At 45.6% G+C, this 24,918-nt stretch overlaps 3 protein-coding genes across 6 annotated transcripts; 1 reads left to right on the top strand and 2 right to left on the bottom strand.

Annotated features, from left to right (window-relative positions):
• Window positions 1-150: 150 nt before the first annotated feature.
• On the bottom strand, window positions 151-13,917 carry CEP104 (centrosomal protein 104). 2 transcript variants are annotated; one of them, XM_071575433.1, is made up of 23 exons: window positions 13,843-13,917; window positions 13,035-13,198; window positions 12,349-12,522; window positions 11,891-12,029; window positions 11,597-11,662; window positions 11,138-11,214; window positions 10,815-10,983; window positions 10,419-10,577; window positions 9,591-9,818; window positions 9,178-9,381; window positions 8,518-8,685; window positions 7,760-7,933; window positions 6,996-7,172; window positions 6,373-6,579; window positions 5,795-5,908; window positions 5,332-5,368; window positions 5,173-5,254; window positions 4,458-4,566; window positions 4,027-4,165; window positions 3,250-3,317; window positions 2,921-3,011; window positions 1,938-2,021; window positions 1,699-1,781 (listed from the first exon to the last, which is right to left on the bottom strand). In XM_071575433.1, exons 2-22 carry the CDS (start codon window positions 13,145-13,147, stop codon window positions 1,966-1,968), a joined length of 2,751 nt encoding a protein of 916 aa, XP_071431534.1. In that variant the 5' UTR covers window positions 13,148-13,198; window positions 13,843-13,917; the 3' UTR covers window positions 1,699-1,781; window positions 1,938-1,965. The 2 variants fall into 2 exon arrangements, with proteins under 2 accessions (XP_071431533.1, XP_071431534.1); XM_071575432.1 differs by lacking the exon at window positions 1,938-2,021 and having other exon boundaries at window positions 151-1,781.
• Window positions 13,918-13,941: 24 nt separating this feature from the next.
• On the top strand, window positions 13,942-17,535 carry DFFB (DNA fragmentation factor subunit beta). 2 transcript variants are annotated; one of them, XM_071575428.1, is made up of 7 exons: window positions 13,942-14,131; window positions 14,200-14,326; window positions 14,406-14,594; window positions 15,288-15,367; window positions 15,529-15,702; window positions 15,844-15,944; window positions 16,405-17,535. In XM_071575428.1, exons 1-7 carry the CDS (start codon window positions 14,018-14,020, stop codon window positions 16,619-16,621), a joined length of 1,002 nt encoding a protein of 333 aa, XP_071431529.1. In that variant the 5' UTR covers window positions 13,942-14,017; the 3' UTR covers window positions 16,622-17,535. The 2 variants fall into 2 exon arrangements, with proteins under 2 accessions (XP_071431529.1, XP_071431530.1); XM_071575429.1 differs by having other exon boundaries at window positions 14,200-14,350; window positions 14,382-14,594.
• Window positions 15,017-21,007, bottom strand: C22H1orf174 (chromosome 22 C1orf174 homolog). 2 transcript variants are annotated; one of them, XM_071575431.1, is made up of 4 exons: window positions 20,805-21,007; window positions 19,792-20,280; window positions 19,261-19,383; window positions 15,017-15,156 (listed from the first exon to the last, which is right to left on the bottom strand). In XM_071575431.1, the coding sequence occupies exons 1-3, from the start codon at window positions 20,961-20,963 to the stop codon at window positions 19,270-19,272; spliced, it is 762 nt and encodes a 253-aa protein (XP_071431532.1). In that variant the 5' UTR covers window positions 20,964-21,007; the 3' UTR covers window positions 15,017-15,156; window positions 19,261-19,269. The 2 variants fall into 2 exon arrangements, with proteins under 2 accessions (XP_071431532.1, XP_071431531.1); XM_071575430.1 differs by lacking the exon at window positions 15,017-15,156 and having other exon boundaries at window positions 18,278-19,383; window positions 20,805-21,006.
• Window positions 21,008-24,918: the final 3,911 nt, after the last annotated feature.

The raw sequence follows: 24,918 nt of genomic DNA, 5'->3' as shown, positions 1-24,918 counted from the left end.
GGCGGGTCCCCGCCCCTGGGAAGGTGTCCCCACCCCCGGGAGGGGTCCCCCCTCCCGGGAGGGCCCCCACCTCCGGGCCCGGTACCGCCCTCCACCAAAACCGTGTTTTCATCCCGTCCGCTGTCTCTTTGTATCTCTGAGCAACATCAATACGATTTTGATATATTTATTATATACTCAGCGCACGGAATCGGGTTCCACAATAGGAACCCATGACACTAAAGGAAAAATAAAAATACATATGTATTTGTTAATATATGTATTCCTACTACATGTGTAATGGCTGAGATACATATTTGGAAGAGTTACAGGAACAATTTATATAAAGATTTTTGAAATCCAAGCACACCGATCTACCTGGAAAATCCAGAATCCAGTAGGCTGGCTGCAGGCAAACTAGAAAAACTGTATTGTAAAATCAGCCCTGTATATACAAAACACCACCACAAATTCACTCCATGGGAGCAAAACCCACCAAAACTTTCCCTTATATTACCATGATCAGACAATCCGGTGCCCACAGTACCAACTAATTCCATCCTGGAAAGCAACAGGAGGAGTGCTACAGGTAGAATTGTAAGGATTGCTGCTTCCACACAAAGCTTCATGCCTTGGATCTTAATAGACTGTCTCTTTGAAGCTGTTAAAGTCACATGCTGCATTATGTGGATGGTTATTTTAATCAAGACTTAACTAGAGAAAGTCAGTATTTGAGTTTAAAGTGCACTAAAGCAGGCAAAAGGTCTAAATTTATTAATTCAAGCTCTTCAGGTCCAACAAAGATTATTTTCCCTTTTCTTTAAGGGGCCATTTCTTGGAGATAGGGACTTTGAGGGTTTAATTTAACCCTCCTGCCAAGTGGGCTCATAAGGCACTTGGTGCACAGAGAGAGGCCACATTTCATGTCACCTGCTATGTGGTGGCACAACACAGGATAACATATAACCAGCTCTTTGGCTTTTTCATTTGGTGCTAGTTCCTGGAGTTGAGCAGCATTTTGGGTACAGATCCACTGCCTTTAGAACACTAAATCTGACATATATGTAAGGCCACCTGTGGCTCCTGTTCCTCAAGCACCTTAGGGGACCAAGGGAAGAGATGTTCTCTCTTAACTCATCAAATTACAGACATGGGATTGGAAGCAGGGCAGAGTTATCTGTCAAAATAATGTTTGTAAGCCTTTTAAAAGCAAGTGGAAACATTTTGATACTGGCCCTGACCCAATTCCTTCCCTTGCAAGGCCAATTAAACCTTTCAAGTGATGGACAAGGTGTGAGGAATACCAGTCACTCCTAGAAAAGGGCACAGTTCCCACTTCCCATGACAAACCACTTTTAGAGCCAATAAACGGACTTGTCAGCTTTCACAATGGCTGTACATTAGCCCAGATTTAGCTGGCAAAGTTTATCACTATGTGATCTGTCTCAGAACATTTGCTATTTTCAACATGAGCATTTCTAGGAGCAGAGCCCAGCAGAGCAGTGAGAGCCAGAGCCAAGGGATGGGGATCACATCAGGTACTGCTCAAGGATAAAACAGCCCCGTGTGGCCATATGACAAAAGATGATACAAGTTGCCCACAATTTTTAAGTAGCTATGACCAACCATGTGCCCAGTTAGTGAGACAAAGGAAGAATACTTGTCCTGTTACTGCTTTGAGTACTTTTTGCCAGTGCTTTTATTTGGGCCCCCTCGGGTCGAGGTCTTACTTCCAATGGAGGGAGACTGATATTTTACTGCTGAAGGACCTGGTTTCCTTAAATGGTGGCCACCTACTTTGGCTGTGAAGAGAAAATAGAGATCATTATTGCAAACACATCTAGTTCTAGTATTGAATTTTATCCCTTATTTTGATTTTCAAGTTCTGTTAAGTCTAAATGACTGAATGAAGTAGAGGGTGGCAGGCATTGAACCCAAGTGCATCCCACCTTTCCTACCTCTAAGAAACAGCTCTGGAATTTTTGCTTATCCAGGCAGGATTTCAGTTGCTTCTATGATTCCAAATTCTAAGCAGCAGCCAACTAACAACAAGCAAACTCATTAGCAAGTACAAACAAAACAGGACAGACAGACAGACAGGACTGTAGGTCCAGTTCAAGACTGGAAACTGCTAAGCTTAACCACTATGATTCACTTATGGCAGTTGGAAGGGGGCAATTCATAGTTCTTTCAGGAGCATGGAGTAGTTGTGACATGCAGATATAAGCAAGGCACGGATCAGACAGAGGAGGTGAACTCTGAACATGCAACAAAAGAGTCTGAATGAGGAAAGGTTTGGATGTTACTGGCTAAGAGTTCTGGTGCTGCAGGCAGTTTTGTTTAACTTCTCTGTTCTGGAAATAAAAGGATTTTCCATATGCTTCATAAATGAAGACAACTGTTAAAAAACAAAACACCTGACTTCAGCATCAATGTCTCTTTGTTGGCAAAGAAGCTGCATGATGATAAATTCTGCCTAGTTCCTGAATCTCGAGTGGAAAGGAAAAGCAGTGTACAGCACTCACTGTTCAGTTCATTCTCTAATTAGGATCAGATTTACACCCTCTGATTGGACACTAAAAGCTAAATCAGGGCCCTGGTTTCCTTTGTCAGCACTGAGGGGCTTTCCAGAACATTCACTGTTCAGCTGATTGTTCTGCTCATGGTCACCCTATCCTGCAGAAAAAAACCCACCTCTGAACTGATCAATTTATCCAACTGCCAGTTTCCCCAATCAGCTGACCTAATGGCCTTGTTTGGAAATGATTATTATTGAATGATTTGGGGTATTTGCTCTCCTACACACTGTACAAATGCAGGAACTATTAGATAGCTCATACAAATACAAACCACAAGTTGCACAGACCCAGCTCACTCTTGGGGATGAAACACTTTTCTTTAGGAAAGCATAAAATGTGATTATCACTAACTAGTATCTTACCAGGGTGCAACAGAACAGTTTTATTCATTGGGGATATCCTCCGCTGATTCATTTTACAGCCATCTTTGTCCATCAGGTGAGATTTCCAGGCCTAAAGTCAATTAAAAAGAAGTGATAGTACACCAGAAAAATTAGCCAATGATTTATCTTGTCTCATGGGGAAATTGAGAGCTGTGTACAAACTTAATAGCAACAGCATTTTAATTTGCACCTGGTGACTTACTATGAAACAGAAATTATTATATCCATTATTTTAATGCATATTAAAAGGCACATCACATTAAGACAATCCCACTACAAAATCAGCCCAGTGTGGAGGGCGGGCTCACCTCCTCTCCAGGGGGAAAGTTCTCATGACACAATGGGCAATGGCTTGCCACATTTTCTGGTTTGGCAGCTGAAATTGTTAGAAAAATAATGTAAGAATTGCAAGGTCAGAACTTGCATAGCCAAGAGCATAAAACTATGCCATGGCTAACCAATCTCCTGCCCCATTACCATTAACTGCTCTCAAAGAAGCCCCATGTTTATTCATTTCAATCAAAACAAGATCAAAAGGAATCGGAGCACCACAGAATGGCCTGGACTGAAAGGGACCTTAAAGATCATCCAGTCCCACCTTGTCCCATCACTCCAAGCCCTTGTAAATAATCTCTCTCCATTTGTCTTGTCAGCTCCCTTCAGGTACTGGAGGCAGAAATTAGGTCACCCCAGAGCACGCTCCTCTCCAGGGTGAACAATCACAATTCTCTCAGCCTTTCCCCATAGCAGAGGTGCCCCACCCCTGTAATCAACTTGGTACCTCAGGACTCATTTCAACAGGTCAGTGTCCTTCCTGTGCTGGAATGGTAATGCTTAATCCACTGGGATGTGGTAGAGATGTTCTGGTCTCTGTCATCCTCCTCACACACATTCAGACACCAAGCACTGGGAAATGCAGGCAGTTATCCCAAACCTGTTCCCTCCTTAGGATTTACTTAGATCCCTAAATCCACTTTTACTTAGATCCCTAAATCTGAAACAGAAGTGACCTGACTTGCCAAAGATCCCCAGTATTTTTAAGTCTGAACCTTTGAAGTTCCACCTTCCTGTTTGAAGCTACTCACGATTGCAAATCCTGCTCTTTATGTGTTTGGGCAGCTCATCCTTGGGCAGGGCCTCGCTGCAGCGCTGGCACTTCCCAAAGCTGTCCCTTTTGTCACAGTCAGTCAGCAGGTGCTTTGTCAGGCTTGAGATCTCCACCATCTGCAATACAGCCAAGGCCACACAGGGAGGTTTGTGCTGAGTCAATATGGATGGCATTCAAAACCTGCTTATGGGTTTTTTGGAAGATAAACTTCACCTTCCAAAATGACAGGAGGAAAATGCAATTTAGTCCAGTTATTAATACAGTTTCTAATGCTGCTCTTTTCCAAAAGCACTACCCAAAAGACACAGGTGTGTTCAGAATGCATCTGCCCGAGTGTTAAATATAGTGCCTCAAAGCCAAAATAACAACAGCTAATGTCTTTAGTAGCTCTGGAAAGTTCAGTCTGACCTGTTTGCAGTGCTCACATTGGGTTAACATGGGGCAGTGCTTCCAGTAATGCAGATCCAACCCTTCGTCTGTGAAGGACTCATCCCTTTCACCACAAAAAACACACAAGCTGGGGAAAAAATACAAACATCAGTGACATCAGAGAGAAATGGATAAACTCTATTTCTTTTGCTCAAAGTTTTTCTGAAAAATAGCCAACATCCTGGAATGGAACACAACTTTTCCCCATGCAGTGCTGACCTCAGGATGGGGCAGGTACTGGGACATGACTTACGGTCAGTACAACCATAAAGCATTTGTTGATATAGAAACCTTAATTCCACAAAAGCCCTGACAATAGCTCACTGAAACTGGTTTTTTGGCTCTAAAATTTCCAAGTGCTTCCTCTGTGCCCTTCCCTATAACACCCAGGGAAGTTAGACTATATTTTTCTCTTAGTTCACACTGACAGCTGAACCTTAAACTGTGGCCATTTCTTATCCCACAAGCAACAATTCAGAAAACAAGTTCAGGTCACACCATCCAAGAACTTAAAAAAAACAATAGGTGGAACCTGCTTGGTGATAATTCCCAATCTGTTTGAAGAGATTTCAGTCTTTATTGTTTCACTGCTGAAGGTATTAGCTTTGATCTACTGGAGAAATATTATTACTGTTACTAGCTCACAGGTGACACCAAGTGCTTAAGGTGATTAGAGGCTGCTCATCTCACTTACTTATCCAGGTAATTTGCAACTGAGGAAAGATCCTCTGGAATCTCTGCTGCTGCAGCTTGGGAGCTTTCATATACCTGGTAACCTGGAAGGACAGAACTATTAAACCAAGATCACATTTTCACTCATCTACATTTCTTAACACTATTTGAAACTACTTACCTTGATTATTTTGTTTCTGACAGTCAGATTCTTTCTCCTATTGAGCAAAGAAATTTTAGGTCAGAAATTTGCTTAATGGCTGTGGTACTTCGAGGGAGAAAGGGAACACATTATATTCTAATTTTATTTTGTAATCTAAAGTTTAGAAGCAGAGCCAAAGCACTATAATGTTTGCACTTCTAGTCCTAGGGCAAATCTCTCAGGTATGAAGGTCTATTTTATATTATAAAGGTATTATTATATTATTGTTTTATATTATAATAAAGAATCCAAATTTTATACTATGTTAGGAAAAAACAACATCCCAGATTTTATACTGGACTGCTAAAAAGGAAAGTCACCCAGTGTGTCTGGAGTCTCCCTTTTTAATAATGAGACAATGCTAATGTTCATTATCTAAGCCCATGATACCTGAGGAACAAAGGATTAAAAAGAACAAAAATTAAAACTACAACACGCTCACCTCTTCATCTTGAACCTCTTTCTGTATCTCTTTTAGAGCTGCCAGTTGGCCTTGCAGAACTTTTATTTCTTCCTTCTGTTTCTCTGCTTCTTCTGTTGCTGCCTTTCTCTGTGCCTAGCAGGAAATACTCTGTCAGTTCCAAAAGCCTTAGAACCATCCATCATACAGAAGAAGCAAAACACATAAGCACAGGACAAATGGCCAACGCAGAACAGGAAATCTCCTGTTTGGTTAAATGAGAAGTCTGATACAGTGACACCTCCCTTCCAAATTCTGAAAGGAACACCCAGCACAGCCTTGGTGCTCACTGTTCCCAAGGCTTACCAGTAGAAAATAGTACTTGTGCATTTTCCACTCTGCTCGTGCACTACTTCAGCAGGACCTTCCCTGTATTCCTTGCTGGCTTTATTCCCAAGAGTGAGTACAGAGAATACACTGAGGTTTCTACACTAAGGAATGTTTACCACACACCTGAAGACACTCTGCTACCTGTGCCATGCAGTGTCCAACACAGCCATGATCTCAGCTGAATGCCATGTCCGAAGTGGCCACGTATGTTCTGCACTCTCATTACATACCCTCATTTCAGCTTCAGAAACCTTCCCGTCGATTTTGGCAAATCCCTCAAAGAGTGTTTTGTAGCGCACAGTCTTGCGGGCGCTGGCATCGTCCGGAGGGAGATACTCCAGCACGGCTGCCCTGTGCTGCCTGTACATGTCAAAGATGATCCGCAGCACCACGTCACGCACCTCATGGGCTCTGTGCTCCAAAGCTCCTGTTGCAAACTGAAAATGAAAAATAATAATAAAGAATTATGTCTCTCTTTTCTCACATTTTTAAGGACTCTTTATTATTCCAGAATGATTATTTCCCTGCAGCAGGAGAAATCTTCCTATAGGCACGTTTTGCAAACATTTTTGGCCCATTGATTCTTTTTTCACCATATTGGCATCTTGATTCACAGAATTATAGAATGGTTTGGGTTGGGAGGGACCTTAAAATTCATCTCAATCCACCTCCCTGCAACAGGCAGGGACACATTCCACTAGTCCATGTTGCTCCAAGCTCTGTCTAACCTGGCCCTAAATTACCAACACTGTTTACTGGGGTAATATACCTCTTCAGGAACTCACCAAGCACTCCAAATCAGTCAGGCAAGTCCCCAGAAAACCCTCTACGTTCTGTAACCTCAGCCTCTTACCTTCATGACATTGTTGATGGTAAACCCGGAGTTCCCGGTCCCCAGGGCTCTCAAGAGGCATTCCACCAATTCCACTTGACTCATCGCCAGGTGTGTTGGGGAGTTTGGTTTTAATGCTTTAACCAGGTGGACTGGAACAATCTGGAGAGGTTTAACTTCATTGCACAGTGCCATTTCCTGGAAACACAGAGAGTCAGTCTGCAGGCTGGAGCTCAATGAGGACAATTACCTATTATTCTCTTCTCTGCAGGTCACTTGTGACAAAGAACACGAGTCACATTTTTCTGCACATGCAGCAGCACTGTGCTTCACAACAGAGGTGACAAAACATGGCCAGAAAAAAACACTGCAATGACACTCAGTTGGTTCTACTCCTTTGCCTTCCACATATTTATGGCCATAAACTAAAACACAAGAAGTTCCACCTCAACATGAGGAAGACCTTCTTTCCACCAAGGGTGGCAGAGCATTGGAACAGCTGCCCAGGGAGGTCTTGGAGTCTCCCTCTATGGCAACATTCCAAACCCACATGGAAGTGTTCCTGTGTCACCTGCTCCAGGTGACCCTGCCTTGGCAGGGGGTTGGACTGGATGATCTCCAGAGAGTCCTTCCAACCCCAGCTATTCTGGGATTCTGTGATAAACTGTAACCCCTCAAAGCAGCCAACTCCTGTCTCACAGCCCAGTCTGATCAAGTGTTGCCCACCTGGGAGCTCCATGACGTGCTTTATCAATTCAAACCCTAATTTGAAGGGAAATACCCACCTGGATGAAGGCAGAAGCCAGAAGGCGAAGACGGGATGAAGAGTCTCCTGTTCTAGAGAGCAAATTTGGCAGGGTTTTTTCCACACAATGAGATGTCTCTAGCTTCCCTAGTTTATGTTTTGGTATATATTGTGTAATGATCATTTTTAAAAGTTTCAGGGAAGCTTGAAAAACCTAAATCAAAAACAAAAAGGAAACATTAAGCAGAAATAACACAGAGATCCATGTTTTCAGGCACCACTGCAAAATCTATTCTTAATCTGAAATAACAGTAGCACTCATAACAGAAGCTACTTCAGATAACTCTCTTCCAGAAAATCTGTTGCCAGGGTTTAGGTGAAAGGCTTCACAAATAGTTTTATAAAGAGTAACAGCTCTTGATTTTTTTCTTTTCTTCTTGTTGAAGGTTTATTTGAAGCCAGAGTGTCCTTCAGCTAAGTGTAGCCTCCTGAGATGGAAACTAAAAGTTACTTCCTCTCTGTATTTCAACTTTAACAAAGAAAAAGGCTCAACCTCCCTGCACTTTCACTGCATCAGCAGACATTTCTCAAGCTCAGGATTCAACCCAGGGCAGTATTTTCCATCTGCTCAATATCAGACACTGCCCAGTTGTTTTGGAGTTTGCAGAGGTTTTGTTTTGGTTTTGAACTTACTTAATAGTAGATTTATAAACTAATTTTTCAAAGTAGCTTAACCCCATGGTTGTGCAATTTTGGCTGCTAGTTCTTCACTGGAGCATCAAATCTATCCCAACTTACAGAAGACACGGTGTCTTTGATGGCTCTCCTTACGAGGAAAACAGCAGCCCTCAGCATGTCCCTTAAATCCTCCTTTGGAGTGTTCACTGACACTTCCATCAGCTTCTCATATACAGCCAGTAATGCATCTTCCCGATACGACCAGATTCTGGAATATGCTCCTGAAACCTGAGCATAGAACAAGTTTAGCTCTTAAAAGGTCCATGCAGGTATTACAATACATATTCAACATTTATATAGAGAAAGAGCCTCAAAAAACCTTATGAACTGAAGCATGAAATCCCCAAGCATTCCCTACAGGAATCTGCCTTTATTAAAAGCACACATTTTGAAATGTGATAAATGAAATGGACTAACAGATCAGGCTCAAGGCACCCTTCCAGGCACAGTGAGGGCTTCTCTCCCTACAAAAGACAGTGCAAGTTATTTGTATTCTGGGTCTGTACCCTAAAGCAGACAACTGGATCCTGTCTGCTTACCAGCTCATCAAGTAATGAATCATACAAGCTGCAGCATCATATAAACATTGAAAAGAGGCATCCATACAGCCAAGGTCAAATTTTAATCTCAGAAATCTAAATATCAGCTTTGAGCATATAAAAATCCTCTCAACTCAACACAGAGCACAAGAATCCATGAGTTTATGTTGTTGTTTTTTACCAAAGCTTCTCCAAAAACTTCAACAGCAGGGCTGGCCTCCCTCAGTGCCTTCTCTGTGAGTAGTTCAGGCTCCCCAGTAATGCCAGTCTTTGGGGTATCACCAATGTCCTCTTCAGTCACCTCTGGCTCAAGGTAGGCAACAGCTTCATCCACCTGCTTGCGAATGGTGGGGAGAGGCCTCTCGTCGTAAGGTAAAAATTCAGCCTAGCAGAGAAGACAAAATTTGTTGTGGGAATGACTCAGATGGGAAGTAGTTTCATCACTAACTGGATTCACTTCAATGCAAATTTCTCATATCAAACCTGCATTGCTCCAAAATTAACCATGAGAGAAACCACAAAACCTCATTGTTTGGAAGGCAAACCATCGTTTGCTCTGATGGTTTTTGCAGTTACAGAGGTAACACTACTCACATTTTCTTTGGAAAACACTTCCTTGGAGGTTGTGGGCTGAGTCAGAGGAGGAGGGGACTGGTGGGGAACAATGGGCTCAGCAGAAGTGGGATCCACTAACTGGTCTTCCAGCACAGGCTCTGCCCTCTGGGGCTCTCCTTCACGTGGGTCTGTGTGCCCAGGAGGGGAGCACTGAGGCCTCACAGTGTCAGTCACAGGCCTCGAAGGCAACTCGGGTGGTTTTCGGATCTGAGAAAGGGAAGGAGATTTTGAACAGCAAGGAGAAAAATGTGCTAGAGTCAATTAGTACAGCTACAGCTCTGGCTGTAAACAAGATTCTGGGCTTTCAAGTAAACATTAAACCTGGCTCACAAAAGTGTCATCATTCCCACTGGATGGAGTTTTATCAAACAATCAGAAAATAATTCTGTGTGGAGGCATGTGTGGAGAAACTACAACGTTTCCCATTCTAAGAATATAATAAAAATCACATGAATTCTGTATGTTTAGCCTTGATGCCAGCCTAGGCCTCTTCTACCCCTCCAAAATATGAGAAAGTACCTTATTCACCTACATCAGGTAGCCCTGAATTATGCAGAACATTCAGGATTCCAGTGCCATTTGCTTGAGACCTCAACAGTTTAACATAACTTATCAAGAACTAGGCACGTTCACAGAACACTGTGTGAGAGCCTTCGTTTGGGGAAATCCACAATCCAACCAGGAAATAGAAAAACTTACATAAATATTGTAATAGGTGTGTAATCACTCTCCTCTTTGAATTTTTTTGACTGCTCTGCCGTTTCTATTTAGAAATAACGCCCCCGAGTTCAGACTGACAGCCCTTACCAGCAGCTGTGCATCCAGGAGGTCGTGGAGCTCCAGCTGCCGGTACACCTTCAGCCGGTACTCATCCATTTGTTCCTTCTTCTTCTTGGCGAGGTCATAATCCTCTTTCTCTACTGCATAGCGCTTCTCCACCTCATATCGGCCCAGTCGCTCCCCCACCTACAGTTGGTACAAGATACCTTGGAGTCACCTCACTGTACATGTCTTGGAATCATCTACCATACTTATGTATATGTTCCACTATTTCCAGACAAAGTATTCAATTAAGCTATCTGATTTTAAATTACTATTTCGGAAATATATCAGAGATCATTATGATTCTGAATGACCAGCAGGGTCCTGATGGGCCACTGAAACTCTGCTCCACTTTAGGAGACAAATGTCTTTCAACACCACCTTCTGCAAGTCTGCAATGGCCTGTTTGAGTTTCTTGGCGTGGTCATAGCGCTCATGCCGGACGGCTTCCTGCTTCCTCTCATCCAGCCTACGGATTATCTGAGCGACTTCAGGGTCCTGGTACATGTCAAAAGCCAAATCATCCAGAGGGGAAATGGAGTCAGATTTCCTGAAGACATAAAATGAATAAAATAATCTATAATAACCCAGGCTGAGAGAATGACTTCACTTTTCATTAGCATGGAATTAACAAAACATCAAGAGCAACAACTACTTTAAAAGGAATAGAGCTTTTCCCAGATTTATGCACAGAACATCCTTACCCAAGGTAAGTTCCATCTAAGGCAGGATCATCTGATTTAATTCCCAAGTAGTGGTCTATCAGCTTCTCTCTGGAAGTCTTTGGAAGGGAAAAAAAACCTTTAATGCACATTTACCAACATCAGATGTGTGTTCAGGACAGAAGTTCTGACTTGCCACAACCAATATCAGCTCTGCAACTCAGAATATTTATGTTTTGGGACATATTGCAACGAGAGAATTTGGAGAGGTTAAATGTGTAATTATTCCAACTGATCATGTTTTAATTTTTGAATCCCATATTAGGCTCAATTTTTGAGAACTTCCTGGTTTCAAGAGAACATTAAAAATAAATCAGTATGTGGCAGCTCTGCCACAGCACAGAACTAGCAGAAGAAAGATACATCCCATTACTCCAGGAACCTGTACCTGAACAGGTAGAGCAACAACTGAGCAAGAGGACAGGGATGCTTTGCACTTACACTGCTCAAGCTGTCATTGCTGTAGTCTGCTGGATCCCCAATGATGTTCACAGCTACCAGGGCAACCTGCAGAGATTCACAGAAAATGGAAATGCATAAACCTAGTCATGTTTCCAAGTCAATTCTAACCTGTTATTTGTATCTTCTGTTTTAAAAGAAACCAAAATAAATCCAGGAGCTTTCAACCAACATTTTTGGCTTTGGCAAATCAAAGGAGCAGACTTCTGTGCCTGTTCTTTACTACAAAAGTGTCATGTGGATTACCAGGTAAGAACACAATGACTCTTAACTCACCTGTCCATACAAGTTGTATCTATTGACATAGTTTTTATGGAAAATCAGCTTCAGGTACTGGCCAACTGCATCCACATACACAGATTTTAACTCTCTTGCTTTGAAATCAGTCTTCTCATTGTCCGAAAGAGGGACATATCTGGGAAGAAAAATGTAACACATGAGCAGAGGATACATCCAAACACACAGGCAGATTTCTGCTCCTCAGGGTACGACCCTGGTAAGGTTTAAAACTCCCTCATAACTGAGACAACATCAGCTGCTCCCTGACAACGCTGTTCATCTGCAGGTGCCTCTTATACCTCCATCTTCAGCTCTGTCACAGATCCACATGAGTCCAGGATCTCTCTGCTGCTTGCACAGCATGTCCACACTGCTTGCAACCCATAATGAATATTATTTTCCGCTGAAGCTTTTCCAGTTAAGACAATAAACCCCTTCAGAGCTTTGCGACTCACCCTAGTCTCTGAAACCTCTCTGCCTGATATGGAGAGAAGTATTCAGGCAAACTTTCACTGATGTAGAACTCAATTTTGCTGGAAATCATGTACTGGTGAGCGAGCAGCTGCAGCTTCCGTATCCGACACCTCTCTACCAGCTGCAGGATGATCTCCTGGGGATACTGACAGAGCCTGAAACAGACACAGTTTCTAAATCAAATCATCCTTTTAAAGAGGTCTTCAATTTCAACTTGAGCAACATTTAATTACGAAGTTTTCACGTTACTATTGTAAACCATCATTACAAATACTGTAAGCAAAGCCCCAAGAATAGAGTGGAAACACTTTTCCCTTCCCTTTACTGCCTATGTGTAAGTTCAAGTGCCCTAAGTAAGTTCAAGTCTGAAGGATGTGCTGAGACAGACAGATTTTTCATACTAAGCCAAAGCAGTTGTAAGCTCCAAATCTGCCAAGAACAAAACCACTTTTTCCTTTTCCAGGACTTTAATGCAATGTGGCGCCTTTAGGTGGTAACCAAAGTGCTTTTTCTCCCCCAGAATGAGGATTCTGTGGGATTAAAGTAACTTTTTTGTTTTATCAGTCTGGTCTGGGGTGCTGCAAACTGTTCTTGACTATGCTTGGCAGAGTTACCACTGGTTTTAAACTCAGTGCTTCAGAGCTTCAGGACTCTTCACTGGCAGTACCTGGGTGACCGCCACCCATTCACTGTTGGCGCATGGACCATCAGCTCTCGAGCACTGAACCCATCCTCGTGTCCTGACGAGCTGACCACGGTGAAACCAATCTTGTGTGGCATCCTGAGGAGCTGAGCTGGTCACAGCCACGGCCTCCGAGCTTAAACTCATCCCTGGAAGGACGATAAAAGACCCCTAAGACACAACAGTCAAAGAATTAAATTCTGTGGTCTGCCAAGTCAGTATGTGATGACCAAAAATCTGAATTTTCTTTATGGAATATTGGCATGATAAACACACCACGTTCTTCTGGTGGGGTTTTGATTAGTGCTGAGCAAAATGAGGGTTTAGCTCGCTTGTAGAGCAGTTTGCCGAAAGCAGTTTGTTAAGCCAAGATTGGAACTTGAAGCTAAGAGTTCCAAACGCCCACAGGAGCGACCTATAACCCTCTGTGTGCCTGAGCCAAAGGAACAGACGAAAAACAAAGCATAGGGTCAGTTTAGCCCCTTTTTCCAGCAACGGGGACAGCACGAGGTAGGGGGACAGGACAAGCACCGGGACCGCCGCTGCCCACCCCGAACCGTGCCGGTGTTATGGCACCAGTGCCGCTCCCTCCCACCTCCCACCGCTCGGCCCCGCAGGAGGCGCCGGCCCGGAGGCCCGGAGGGGCCACGGCAGCGCCGGTACGGGGGAACGGCCAGAAAGGGCCGCAGAAAAAGCACGGGAGAGCTCCGAGTGACCTCGGGGCTCCCTGAGGGATGTTGGGGGTCGCCGGGCCGGAGAGGGAGTGGCGCGGAAGGACCGGGCCGGGCCCCACCTGCCTCAGCGCGGCCCCATCGCCGCTCTCATGGCAACGCGGCCCCGCCGCGCAGGCGCGACCGCCCCACCGGCCCCGGGGCGCCTGCGCGGGGCGGGACCGGGTAAGGGACAGGCACCGGGACGGGCACCGGGACAGGGATCGGGGTCGGAGCAGCCCCGGGAGCGGCCGTGCCATGGCGGAGCTGCTGCGCCCCTTCCGCCTACGGGGGGTCGACGGCCCGCAGAAGTTCGGGGTGGCGGCCGGGAGCCTGCGCGGGCTGCTGAGGAAGGGCTGCCGGCTGCTGCAGGTGCGGGCCGGGCCGGGCCGGACCGGGGTCGTGCCCACCGTTCACCCACCCACCCACCCCCGGGGCAGCTTCCTTTGGCAGGCAGCCGCCTGTGCCTGTACGAGGACGGGACGGAGCTGACGGAGAGCTACTTCCGCGCGCTGCCGCCACAGACGGAGCTGGTGCTGCTGGGCCGCGGGCAGAGCTGGCGGGGATGTGAGTGCGGGGCCGGGCGGGGCAGCGCCGGGGTCGGGGGCTCGGCTCGGCTCAGCCGGTGCCGCGTCCCTCGCCGCAGGTGCCACCGACATCGAGCGGCTGCTGGCCGCGCTGTGCAGCCAGCAGGATGCTGTGGTGGAGGCTGCAAGGAAGCTGCTGACGGACGAGCGGGCGCCCCGCAGGCAGAAGCTGCTGACGGATCTCATCCACAACCTGAGTGAAAACATCCTGGCCGAGGACAAGGAGGACGACAGAAAGTGGTTTGAAGGTGTGTCTGTGTCCGCGGGGAGCTGCTGAGGGATCCCCAGGTCTTGCTCTGCTCTGAAAAGTCACTTTTGTCAAGTTTTGCTGCTCTTAAAGGAGAGTTGCTTAGAAGTTTGGGAGCCCTTCTGGCTGCTGGGAGAGGGTACCTGGTCGGGGGGTTTGTTATCCCTTCCATTAGTATGTGTCTTTAGGTTTCTTTAAAATACATGCATATTTATTATCAGCTAAAGGTAAAGAATCAGTGTGCCCTATTGGCCTGTCCAAGATTTTTCCCCATTATTATAGGTCTGCATTTGCGATGTTTTAATGATTTACTAGTAATATATTGATAACTTGCACATCTCAGCCAGCTAACCATGTTTTATGTTCTTTTTATACTTTGCAAGGCCCCACTCCCATTCCCAAGTCATTGTTGCAGTTCTTCCCAAGCAATTCCATTTTCCTTTCATGGTCTCTTAGTGTTCCACATATGCAGATTAGCAAGAAGTACTTAACCACAGTATCAGCTACAGGTCTCTCAGCAGATGCTCCGTTGGGTCCTTTTCAGTGCTAAGAGCAGGGCAGTCCTAAACCAGTAAAGGAAAAATGGGGGTTAAAAAAACCAAACCCTTTGCATCCTGCATTAGTGAAAAGCCAGGATGAACACCCAGCTGGGCAGGAGCAGTGCTCAGGTACAAAGCAATCTCACTCCCTCCAGGGCTGGAATCTCGGTTCAAGAATAAATCCAGCTACATGCGGCACAGCTGTGAGAGCAGAATGAGGGGTTACATGAGAGAGGTAAAAGTTTCTGTTGAAGTAACTCTTTGTCAAGCTGTAACTAATTCAGTGGCAGCATGAATTTTTAAGAAAACACTTCTACAGTGCAATATTGTGTTTGTAGAAAAGAGCCTCAGGCTGCCACAGGAACCAAGGAGTGACTGTTGGGTTTCCCCCTCTAGGTTAGTGGTTTTATTTCCAACGTTCATCCTGCAGCAAGAGATGCCTACAGAGCAGTAATCGACCTGATGACAGATAAACTGAAATCTGTGAAGTATAATGGGTGCTACTTTGACAGAAGGGAGAAGGAGGAGGCAGCACGTCTGTGCACTGTGGAGGGGTGGTTCTCCTGTCAGGTATGTGCATCCCTTCCCAAAGCAGAGTAGTAGAATCATGGAATGGTGTGTGTTGGAAGGGACCTTAAAGATCCTCCTATTCCACCCCTTGCCATGGGTGACAAGTGTGACACCTTTCACTGCAGTCCTCTGGTTTCACAGGGACCTTTTGACAGAGACGACTGCCCATGTAAGCATTCCATCAACCCCTACAGCAACAGGGAAAGCAGGATCCTCTTCAGCACCTGGAATCTTGATCACATGTATGTACAAAGTGTTAATCCAGACTTAACTGTTTCATGCCCTTCAGCTACATCAGGAAAGGTTTAGCCTTAATCTTTACCCCCCTACACTCTGCTATGAAGTTTTTGTGAGAAAAGATGCTGGGATGCTGCCAGAGCTGTTATGAGAACAACACCCTGAAGACAGATGATCATCCTGTCTCTCATTTGCTGCTTTGCTCCTGTGCAGTTTTTCTTTGTATGCAAGCAAACCCCTCCTCACTGCGTTACCTCTGTGAATTCTCCTCTCTGGCAAAACTCAGACCTATTTTAAATGCACATGTGATGCAAACAGGATTTGCTAAACTAATTTCCTTAGGGAAAAAAAATCATAAATCTAGTTATGGAGAAAGAATTCCAGTTCTGCCTGGCTCTGAAAGGAAGATGATTACTCTGAAAAAACTTTTGATGGCAATATTGTTTTCTCTTTTGTGTTCCCAAGAATTGAGAAGAAACGTGCTGTTGTCCCAGAACTGGCAGAAGCTGTCAAAACACATGATGGAAGAGAAGTGAACTGGGAATATTTCTATCAGCTTCTGTTTACCCTGGATAATTTAAAACTCGTACATATTGCTTGCCATAAGAAAACCACTCATAACCTCAGCTGTGACAAAACCAAAATTTATAGGAAGAGGAAGCAAAACCATGAGATTTCCTAGTGCTGTCTCTGGAAGGGACCTGCTGCTTTTTTCAATCATGTCAGAGATGTTGTTTTTAAATAGCTCCTGTTCCTTAAACAAGAATTATTTAAGAGTCTCTTCCTTGGGACTGGCTGAGTTAATCCAAGTGCAGCCTCACAAAGCACACAGTGATGTTCTCTCGCTTTCCTACTCCCTATGAGCCTCCCTCAGCTCACACTCTGCCAAGGGTGTTAAAATCCAGCTGTGAGGGTATTAATTGGGCCAGAGGCTGACACTGATTCCACCCTACCATCTCTTTCTTGCCATGACCAGTGTCCTCCCAAAACTTGTGGTACACACAAATTAAACTTTGACAAAACATTTCTCACAAACTAATCTGTGGGGGCTCATAGACTCCTATTGCTCTGTAAGCCAAACAAAGCATGATTTAGGATCATGGTTTTGCTCTGTGCCTTTTGCAGGTAGCAGCCAGTGTATTCTGGGAATGCCAAAGCTGATTCAGCAGCAGAGCTGCCACCTCACCTGTGCCAACCTCCTGCCCTCATCCCTGACTGCTCCTTTGCTGTTGCTTCAGATGTGCATCTCCCAGAAGGGAGGGCAAGGTCATGGCATAGCTTTGCTTTTCCCACCTTTGTTTGCCATCTCCCCACTGATTTCCCTCTTCTTTTGAACATTTTCTGCCTCTTCAGCTTAAGTTTGCTTGAAGCACCACCAGCAACAACATCTATAGCAATCATGTTTACAATAATAATGTTTACCTGGTGCTTTAGAGAATATTGATGGGGTAAAACACTTCCTACCTCAGGCAACAAAACACAAATAGATGGATTTTTTACTTGAATTTTTTTTTAATGACAGCTGATAGGAAGTGAACTTTTAGAGACTGTCAGTGCGAATGGTGTGAATTTTTTAAATAAAAAAATTGCCCTGTATCTGTGTTTGTGAATATGTGGAGGTGCACAAGTGGCTAATCAGATATGATAGAACATGAAGGACTGAGCACGGGGAGATGTGTTTATGGAGCACCAGCTACTTCCTGCTCTGTAAATAACCAGGAAAAGCTGTTTTCCCCATGTTGTTGCTCCTGCATTAGACACTCCACATGGAATTGTATGGAGATGGCATTTCTGTGTGAGCCCCAACTTACTGGGTGTTGGAAGCTTTGCTACAGAGGGTAGGTTTACTTCAAACAAATCCCCTCCCAAACATTTCAGTCTGAAAAGTAAGGAAGTGGATTTTAAATACAGGATTCCTAACTCCACAGAATTCATCCTGCTTTTCTTATTGCACTGTTTCACACGGGGGAGGGCAGCACAGCTGGGCTTCTGGTGACAAACCCAGTGTCACCTGTGTGGAACACATCCCCAAAACTGAAAATCACCATTTGGCAGAGTGAAATGAATGTCTGTGTGTGAAACCGTGTTTGCCAGAAAGAGTCAGTAGCAAACACAGCACTGAAGGAAAACTGCTGCAAGATGGAGCTAGGCTGGAACCATGAATATGCGATTGAAAATCTGGATTTTTCCACACTACAGAATGAAGAGTGAAAAGGAGCCAAGAAATGTCGTTGACAGAAACAATGCATCAGCTGGAGTGGAAATGGGAATGCATTACCATGCCATGCATATACAATTTGTTTGCCTTAGAACTTTTGAATGTTTAACAGGCTCTAGCTGTAGAAATTAATATTTATTTAAACCATCTGCTGATAACATTTTTCCTCTATTTTTAGAAACACAGAAGGAACTGTAACAATAAATAACTGGAAGCTTATTGCATAATCAGACTTTCAAAGAAATACTCCCACAAACACTGGGTGAATTAACAGTTCCTGGAATTAGCTGAGGTTGTTCCTTTATTTTTAAGCATGCAGGGAGGGCTGCCCCACATCTTAGCAATCCATACTTGTTCCTCTGCCCATCAATTCCTCCTTTATATCCACCAAAGCATTTGTTTACAAAATCCCTATTGGAAATCAGTTGAAAATCCTTAACGAGCTGCAGCAGAGAGTGTCACAAAGGACAACGTTTATGGCTTTGGATGGAGGGGGAGGCAGGAACACGGAGTGGGTGTTTTGGGAGTTGACGTGCAGTAAAAACGTGCTGAACTCCCAGAGATGAACACGCTGAACTGACACATCCTGCATTGCGTTTTGGCAGAACTGCATTGTAGAGGTTTAATTGGTCCTGTTTTAGATGTAAACAACCCACACAACCTACACAAGAGAGACCCTTGTCCCCTCTTTGTACAGCAGAGTTAACTGGCTTCTTTATTACCTGGGTGTGACAGACATCACAGAATTAAACAAACCTTGTTCCAGTATCTTTTCCTTGACTATTTCGAAAAAAAGGAGTGAAACCAAATATTCCTTCTAGATTGAGGTTCAAATTTATAAAAAAGCTGTAAGAACTTCCATTTTTCCTGTTTTTTTCCCCTGAATATTAGTGGTAAAGTGCTAAATTACGATTTATTTCCAAATCACTGACAATTCAGTCTTTGCCCCAGATAACTGTGGGAATAGTGTATCTGCCAATTCCAGCAACACAAGCTCTCCCAGTTCTCTCCCTGAGAAAAGGCAAGCACAGACACCTTATGTTACTGACAGAACCATCGCTATGTGGTTGCAAAGAAAAAGAAGAAACGTTTAATTTGTTTACAGTTTGTTGTTAGACAACATCCTCTTCCTCCTCCTCCTCCTCATCTTCCTTTGCAATGAAATGGAGGTTCCTGACTTCTCGCCTGCTCATCGTTGTGCTTGGGAGTGCAACTGCGGGAAGATCCTGGAGAAAACAGAGAAAATTATTAAGGAAAGTCCAATGCAGAGTGTTGGAACTGGATGATCTTTGAGGTCCCTTCAAACCTAAACGATTTTGTGATTCTATTAAGAATCAATGACCAGTAAAAAACTATTTTCACAACAATGCTGTGTCACCATAATACAGTTATTAATGCCTTTGTCAGTAAAAATATCTCTTACAGAACTGGACTAAAAAGTATAAATAAGAAAGATTTTACAATTGAAATTGGCTGGACAAGTAATTTCATCTCTGATTGAGACAACTCTATCTGGGGGACAGCAGTATGATTGCAGATGTCTACCAATACTGGTCAACTTTGCCAACAGTTTTGAGGCAAATTTAAAGTGGAGCAGAGCTGAGTCTAAAGCATGAACAGACTCATCATCTTACAGGCTCGAAATCTCCGAAGAACCGGTGCACTGGCATGGGCTGGTTGCTGTCCTCATCCGAGAAACCGCTGTGTTCCAGCTGCAGGAGCCTCCTGGGGCGATCGGTGTCCTCGGAGCCGGACTCCTCGGCCAGCACACTCCCACAGCTGCTCTCCTCTTCACTGAACACGTGGCGGTGCAGATATCCACCACTGCCCATTTTTAATGGAGCACTGCTCGACCTCACTGCATGTGGCTCCAGAGAAACATGCTCCTCATCTTGCTTCCCTTCATCAGTCTCTGGAATGCTCTCAACTTTTTTCTGTTGGATTATATTGGTGTCTCCTGGATCTTCTGAACCTTGATCCCCATCAGATGCTTTGGGCGTTTCCCCCAGTGCAGCAAGGTTTTCACTGCCACATGTGAGTCCTTCCAGTTCTGATTCTGTACTGCTTTTTTCACATTTCGCCCTCTTTGCAGGTCGACCGTCATCCTCTGTGTGTGACGAACACTGTTAGGAAAAAAGGCAAGATTCTAAACCTCACTTGAAATAAAGATACAACCACCTTATCTCTTTAGCTGCAAGGCTGGATGGGGAACTGAAGGGCTCCATCATGCCAGCAGCATCTTGATCTAAATCTCCTAAGAAAAGTAATTAGTAAAAAGCGCACATGAAGAGAGGAAAAGAGGTGCAGACAGCTCGTCTGAGCCACCATGTATAGTCCATCACCAGCAGAAAACCCCTTCTCAGAGCAAGAACTGGCAGTGTACGAGGCTAATCACCATGTTACCATTTCTTAGAGATGCTGTTGATGGCAGTCAGTGAACCAAACAGCACAGTACACCAGCTAACAGCCTCCTGCACAGTCACAAACAACGCGGCGGGAGGGTGGGGAAGGTGAAGAATTTACTTAAATTCTACTGGCGATGCTCAGCTTGTAGCAGTCAACAATTATCAGCCATCCTCACACGCTGTGATTGCGCAGCCCCGCGGCCTTCCCCCCGCCCCAGCCCATCCGGCGCCGTCTCTCCTACCGCGGTCACCGTCCCGGTTTCTTCCCCCGCGGGGTCGGTTGCCGGGGCCGCCTTGGCCCCTGGGCCGGGTCGGTGCCGCCGCCGGCGGGGCCGAGCCGGGGCCGCGGGACCAGAACGCTCCGAGCGCCGCCCGGGCCGCCCCGCGCCGCCCGCCGCCATCTTGGCAGCGCGCGGGGCCCGCGCTCGCCATCTTGTGGAGCCGCGCGGCGCGGGAGGGATGGAGGGACGGGAGGCACCGGGAACAGGGAACTGGACAAAGGGCACTGGGCAGAGGGCACCAGGCACAGAACACAGGGCACGTAGAACCGGACAGGCGCAAAGGGTACCGGGCAAAGGGCACTGGACACCAGACAAAGGGCAGAGGGCACTGGGTAAAGGTAAAAGGTGGCTGTGTCCTGCTCAGGCTCAGAACAGCTCCTGGCTTGCCCCACATACAGTGTCACCTTAAGGTAATCCTTACCAAAAGGAGCATGAAGCAACTTGACACAGATCACAGAATCATGGAATAGCTGGGTTGGAAGGGACCTTGAAGATCATCCAGTGCCACCCCCTGCCATGGGCAGGGACACCTTCCACCAGCCCAGGTTGCTCCAAGCCCTGTCCAACCTGGCCTTGGACACTTCCAGGGATGGGGCAGCCACAGCTTCTCTGGGCAACCTGTGCCAGGGGCTGCCCACCCTCACAGGGAAGAATTGTTTCCTAATCTCTAGTCCAAACCTACTCTCTGCCAGCTTGAAGCCATTCCCCTTGTCCTGTCACTCCAGTCTCTTACAAATAGTCTTGCCCCATCTTTTCTGTAAGTGCCCATAAGGTTCTGAAAGGCTGCAACTGCAGTACCCAAGATCTCCCTTGCAGCTGCTGCCTGAGGAAAAACCCAGCCCTGTCCTGCTTGGGCACCATATAACTTACAAACCTTGGAGATCTTTTGCTTCCCATCATATCTTCCTCCTGGAGCAGCACTTGCTCCCATCCAAGACGCGGTCGAGGAGTTATTATTCAGATGTGCCTCTCTCTCGTTTCCCCAGCCCTCAGGGAACAAATTATGTCTGTAGCTCAAATCCCTCTTTAACTTCAAGGACTCTGATGGTAGCAGATGAATCTCTGTATAGCAAAGCACCCAGATTTAAGTATGCAATTATCCTCGTTGATGTTGCCGGGCAGGAGGCAGCGCTGCCACGGGAAGCAACGGTGGTGCCGAAGCCCTGACGGTCGCGATGGGACCCGTGGGCTCCATCCATCACATTAAACACAGCTCTGTCTTTGGTTAATTCAGTGCTTTGGGGACACTGTGGGGATTTTTATAATTCTGTCCATCTGAGGGCACAGGAGCTTGTTTTTTTATGGCAGCCATTAATGTTCTTACTCATTGCAGAGCCATCCCACGAGTCTCAGTGGTACCTGTGCCCCTTCATCCAGCTTGGCTGATTAAATGCTTGTCTGTTCATGTGGGCCTTAAAAAACAGGAATAACAATTTAAATCGCAGAAATAAGTGGCAAGAATATACCTGAGGGGATATTCAAGTAAGACATTTTTTCTCAAAAGCATAAAATTTCCCAGTTAAACCATGCAGGTTTAGAGATGCCTGGTTAGTTGTTGTGCAATTTCCCTCTGTGCTCAGAGCCCTTCTGTGCTTTGTTCTCTGGGTCAGATAATTCATATTCTTCTCCAAAAGCTTCTTGACTTGCTCCACTCTTGCAGTGTTGTTGCTTGCAGCCATGGAATACAGATGATTGTTTTTATTAGGCATTGGAAACTTATACTGTCTTGTAAACAGCAGCAGACTAAACTGGCTGATGAGCAGTATTTCTGCAGCTGGAAAACTTGGTGGTTTTTTTAATTTCCACAACAAACTGAAAATAGTAAGGGAAATTTAATGTTGACAGTTCTAATAAATACTCTTCACTGTATGTTTCTTGTGGTTTATGCTTCTTTAGAAAGCTGATGTGTGTGTCTGAGGGATGAGGATGGGCTGGTGAAGCCCTAAGCAGCACCTTAGATGGAAGCAGGACGGCAGGGCTCCCTCCAGAGCTCATGTCACACTCACCCCATTCTCCCCTGTAACCATGTTATTTTGGGGAAAGGTGGTGGCAATTTCACAGCTGCAGATGTTGCTGCATTTTCTGAAATACAACAGAGATAACAACTGTCACACAGCACAGAAAGCACCAGGGAGTAGACCATGGATCCCTCTGAGATCTGTCCCCATCTCAGCAGCAGCAGCATCTCCTGAGTGACTTGAAAGGCAACGTGGGGAATGCCAACAGCCCTTACAGAGAATCAGAGCAGCACAAACTATTTACATTAAACCCACATTTCCACATGAAAGGGGGCTTATTCTCAACAATATTAAAAAGTGGGTTTTATGAGAATTTGTTGTCTAAGCAGGGAGGGAGGAAAAAAAAGAAAAGCAGTTTTGTGAGCTCCCTCATTCCTGTGAAAGCTGGCGGCTCCGCAGCAGCAGCTGATGAGCTTATGGAGCAGGAAGGGAGAGTTGGGCTGTGAAACTCGATGTGTAAATGAGCTTCTTGCAGCACTTGTCTCTGTGGCTGTCACTTGCACCAGTGTCCCTGTCTGTTATAATCCTCCCAGTTCATTTGGCTAAACACGAGTGACATGCCAGGGACAGCAGCCAAAAAAAATGTTGCCTGTAAACACACTGGCTCTTAACTGTTGAATGTGAGGTCTGTCAAACTGAACAGCCATCCGGCAGGAGTGCTGGCCTTTTCCTGCCATGGGAGAGGTGTTTTGGGTTAAAATGGCGGAATTCTTCTGAGTAGAAAGCAGGAGGAGGATCTGCTTCCCAATAATTGGCATCCTTCCTCCCCAGAGCCTCCTTGGCAGGGGGAGTTGATCTTGTGCTCAAGATTTGGAAGGACAATTTTTAGCTGCTGTTTCCTTCCATCACGCAGTGTTGTCATGCCAGCTCAGATAACAGTGGTGAGCATTGAGGCTGGACAGTGCTCTGAGTAGCCTGGTATATGGAAGGTGTCCCTGGCAATGGCAGAGGGTTAGAACTGGAAAATCTTTAAGGTTCCTTCCAACCCAAACCTGTCTGTGATTCCATGATTTTATGAACTGCCAGCTTTGGGGCTCCCAGAGGCACTGTCTCCTGGGAGATTTTCTGGGAGTTGCCACCTCACCTGGAACTGAACATTCACAGAGGTCTGCAGCCCTCTGATGCAGCTGCCCGGAGCACCACTGCTCTGAGGACCTTTGCACCACTCAGATCGATTAAACCTCTCATTTCCATCACAGAGGAGTGCTCATTCCACAAGCTGGAGAGCCCTGACAGAGAAATCACAGGGAATTTATGGTACATAATGAAACTTTATGCTTTCTGTGTGAGAAATCTCTTTGAGTCTTATTTTGGATTTCTTGCAAGTATCTTACTAAGGAGCAAATGTGGAAAGCCAGTATCTGAAGAAATTAATTAACACAACGGAGCTGTATGTGGGCTTTGTGAGAAAGAGCAGCAAAGAGGAAACTTGTGAAATTCATTAATGACAAACCTTAAGGGACATCTAAGAAGAGGAAGCACAGACAACCCAGCCCACGCTTGGGGGGTTGTAGTACCTGTCTACAGAGGGCTGTTTGACACTGGACTCCCTGTGATGGGGACAGATGGAGACGCTGGAGCCCTGCTGCGGGTGGTCAGGTCCCCCCACTACTGATACATGCAGATCTCTGTGTTTACCTGGCAAACCCCTCCTAGGGCACCTCCAAACACTGCCCAGTCTATTCTGGGCACCCCAGCTGCCCAAGTCTCCTGCCCTCCCAAAGACCCCATTGCTCTGAGAACATGGATTTTTAAAGTATTTCACAAACCACAAGTAAATTTCTCCCAGCACAAAGCATCCCATTGGGACCAAATCCTTATCTTTGGTCCTGGAGACTGATAACATGATTTACTGGCAATTCAGCCTTGCTGTTAAAAAGCATCAGCCCACAGAAATCTTTTTCTGGCTCAGTGTAAGGATTGCAGTAACTGCAGCCGTGCCAACAGTCGCTCCCACCCCTCCGCTTCCCGTTTATCGCTTGGCTTTGCTACGGGGTTTGATTAGGGTTTGATTAGGGTTTAATTCCCGGCCGGGGCAGCAGCTTGGGCTTATCCGC

This window comes from Pithys albifrons, chromosome 22 (assembly GCF_047495875.1).
Source record: "Pithys albifrons albifrons isolate INPA30051 chromosome 22, PitAlb_v1, whole genome shotgun sequence".
Lineage (NCBI taxonomy): Eukaryota > Metazoa > Chordata > Aves > Passeriformes > Thamnophilidae > Pithys > Pithys albifrons.
Note: the sequence above shows the minus strand (reverse complement) of the source record. Positions and strands in the feature narration are given on the sequence as shown.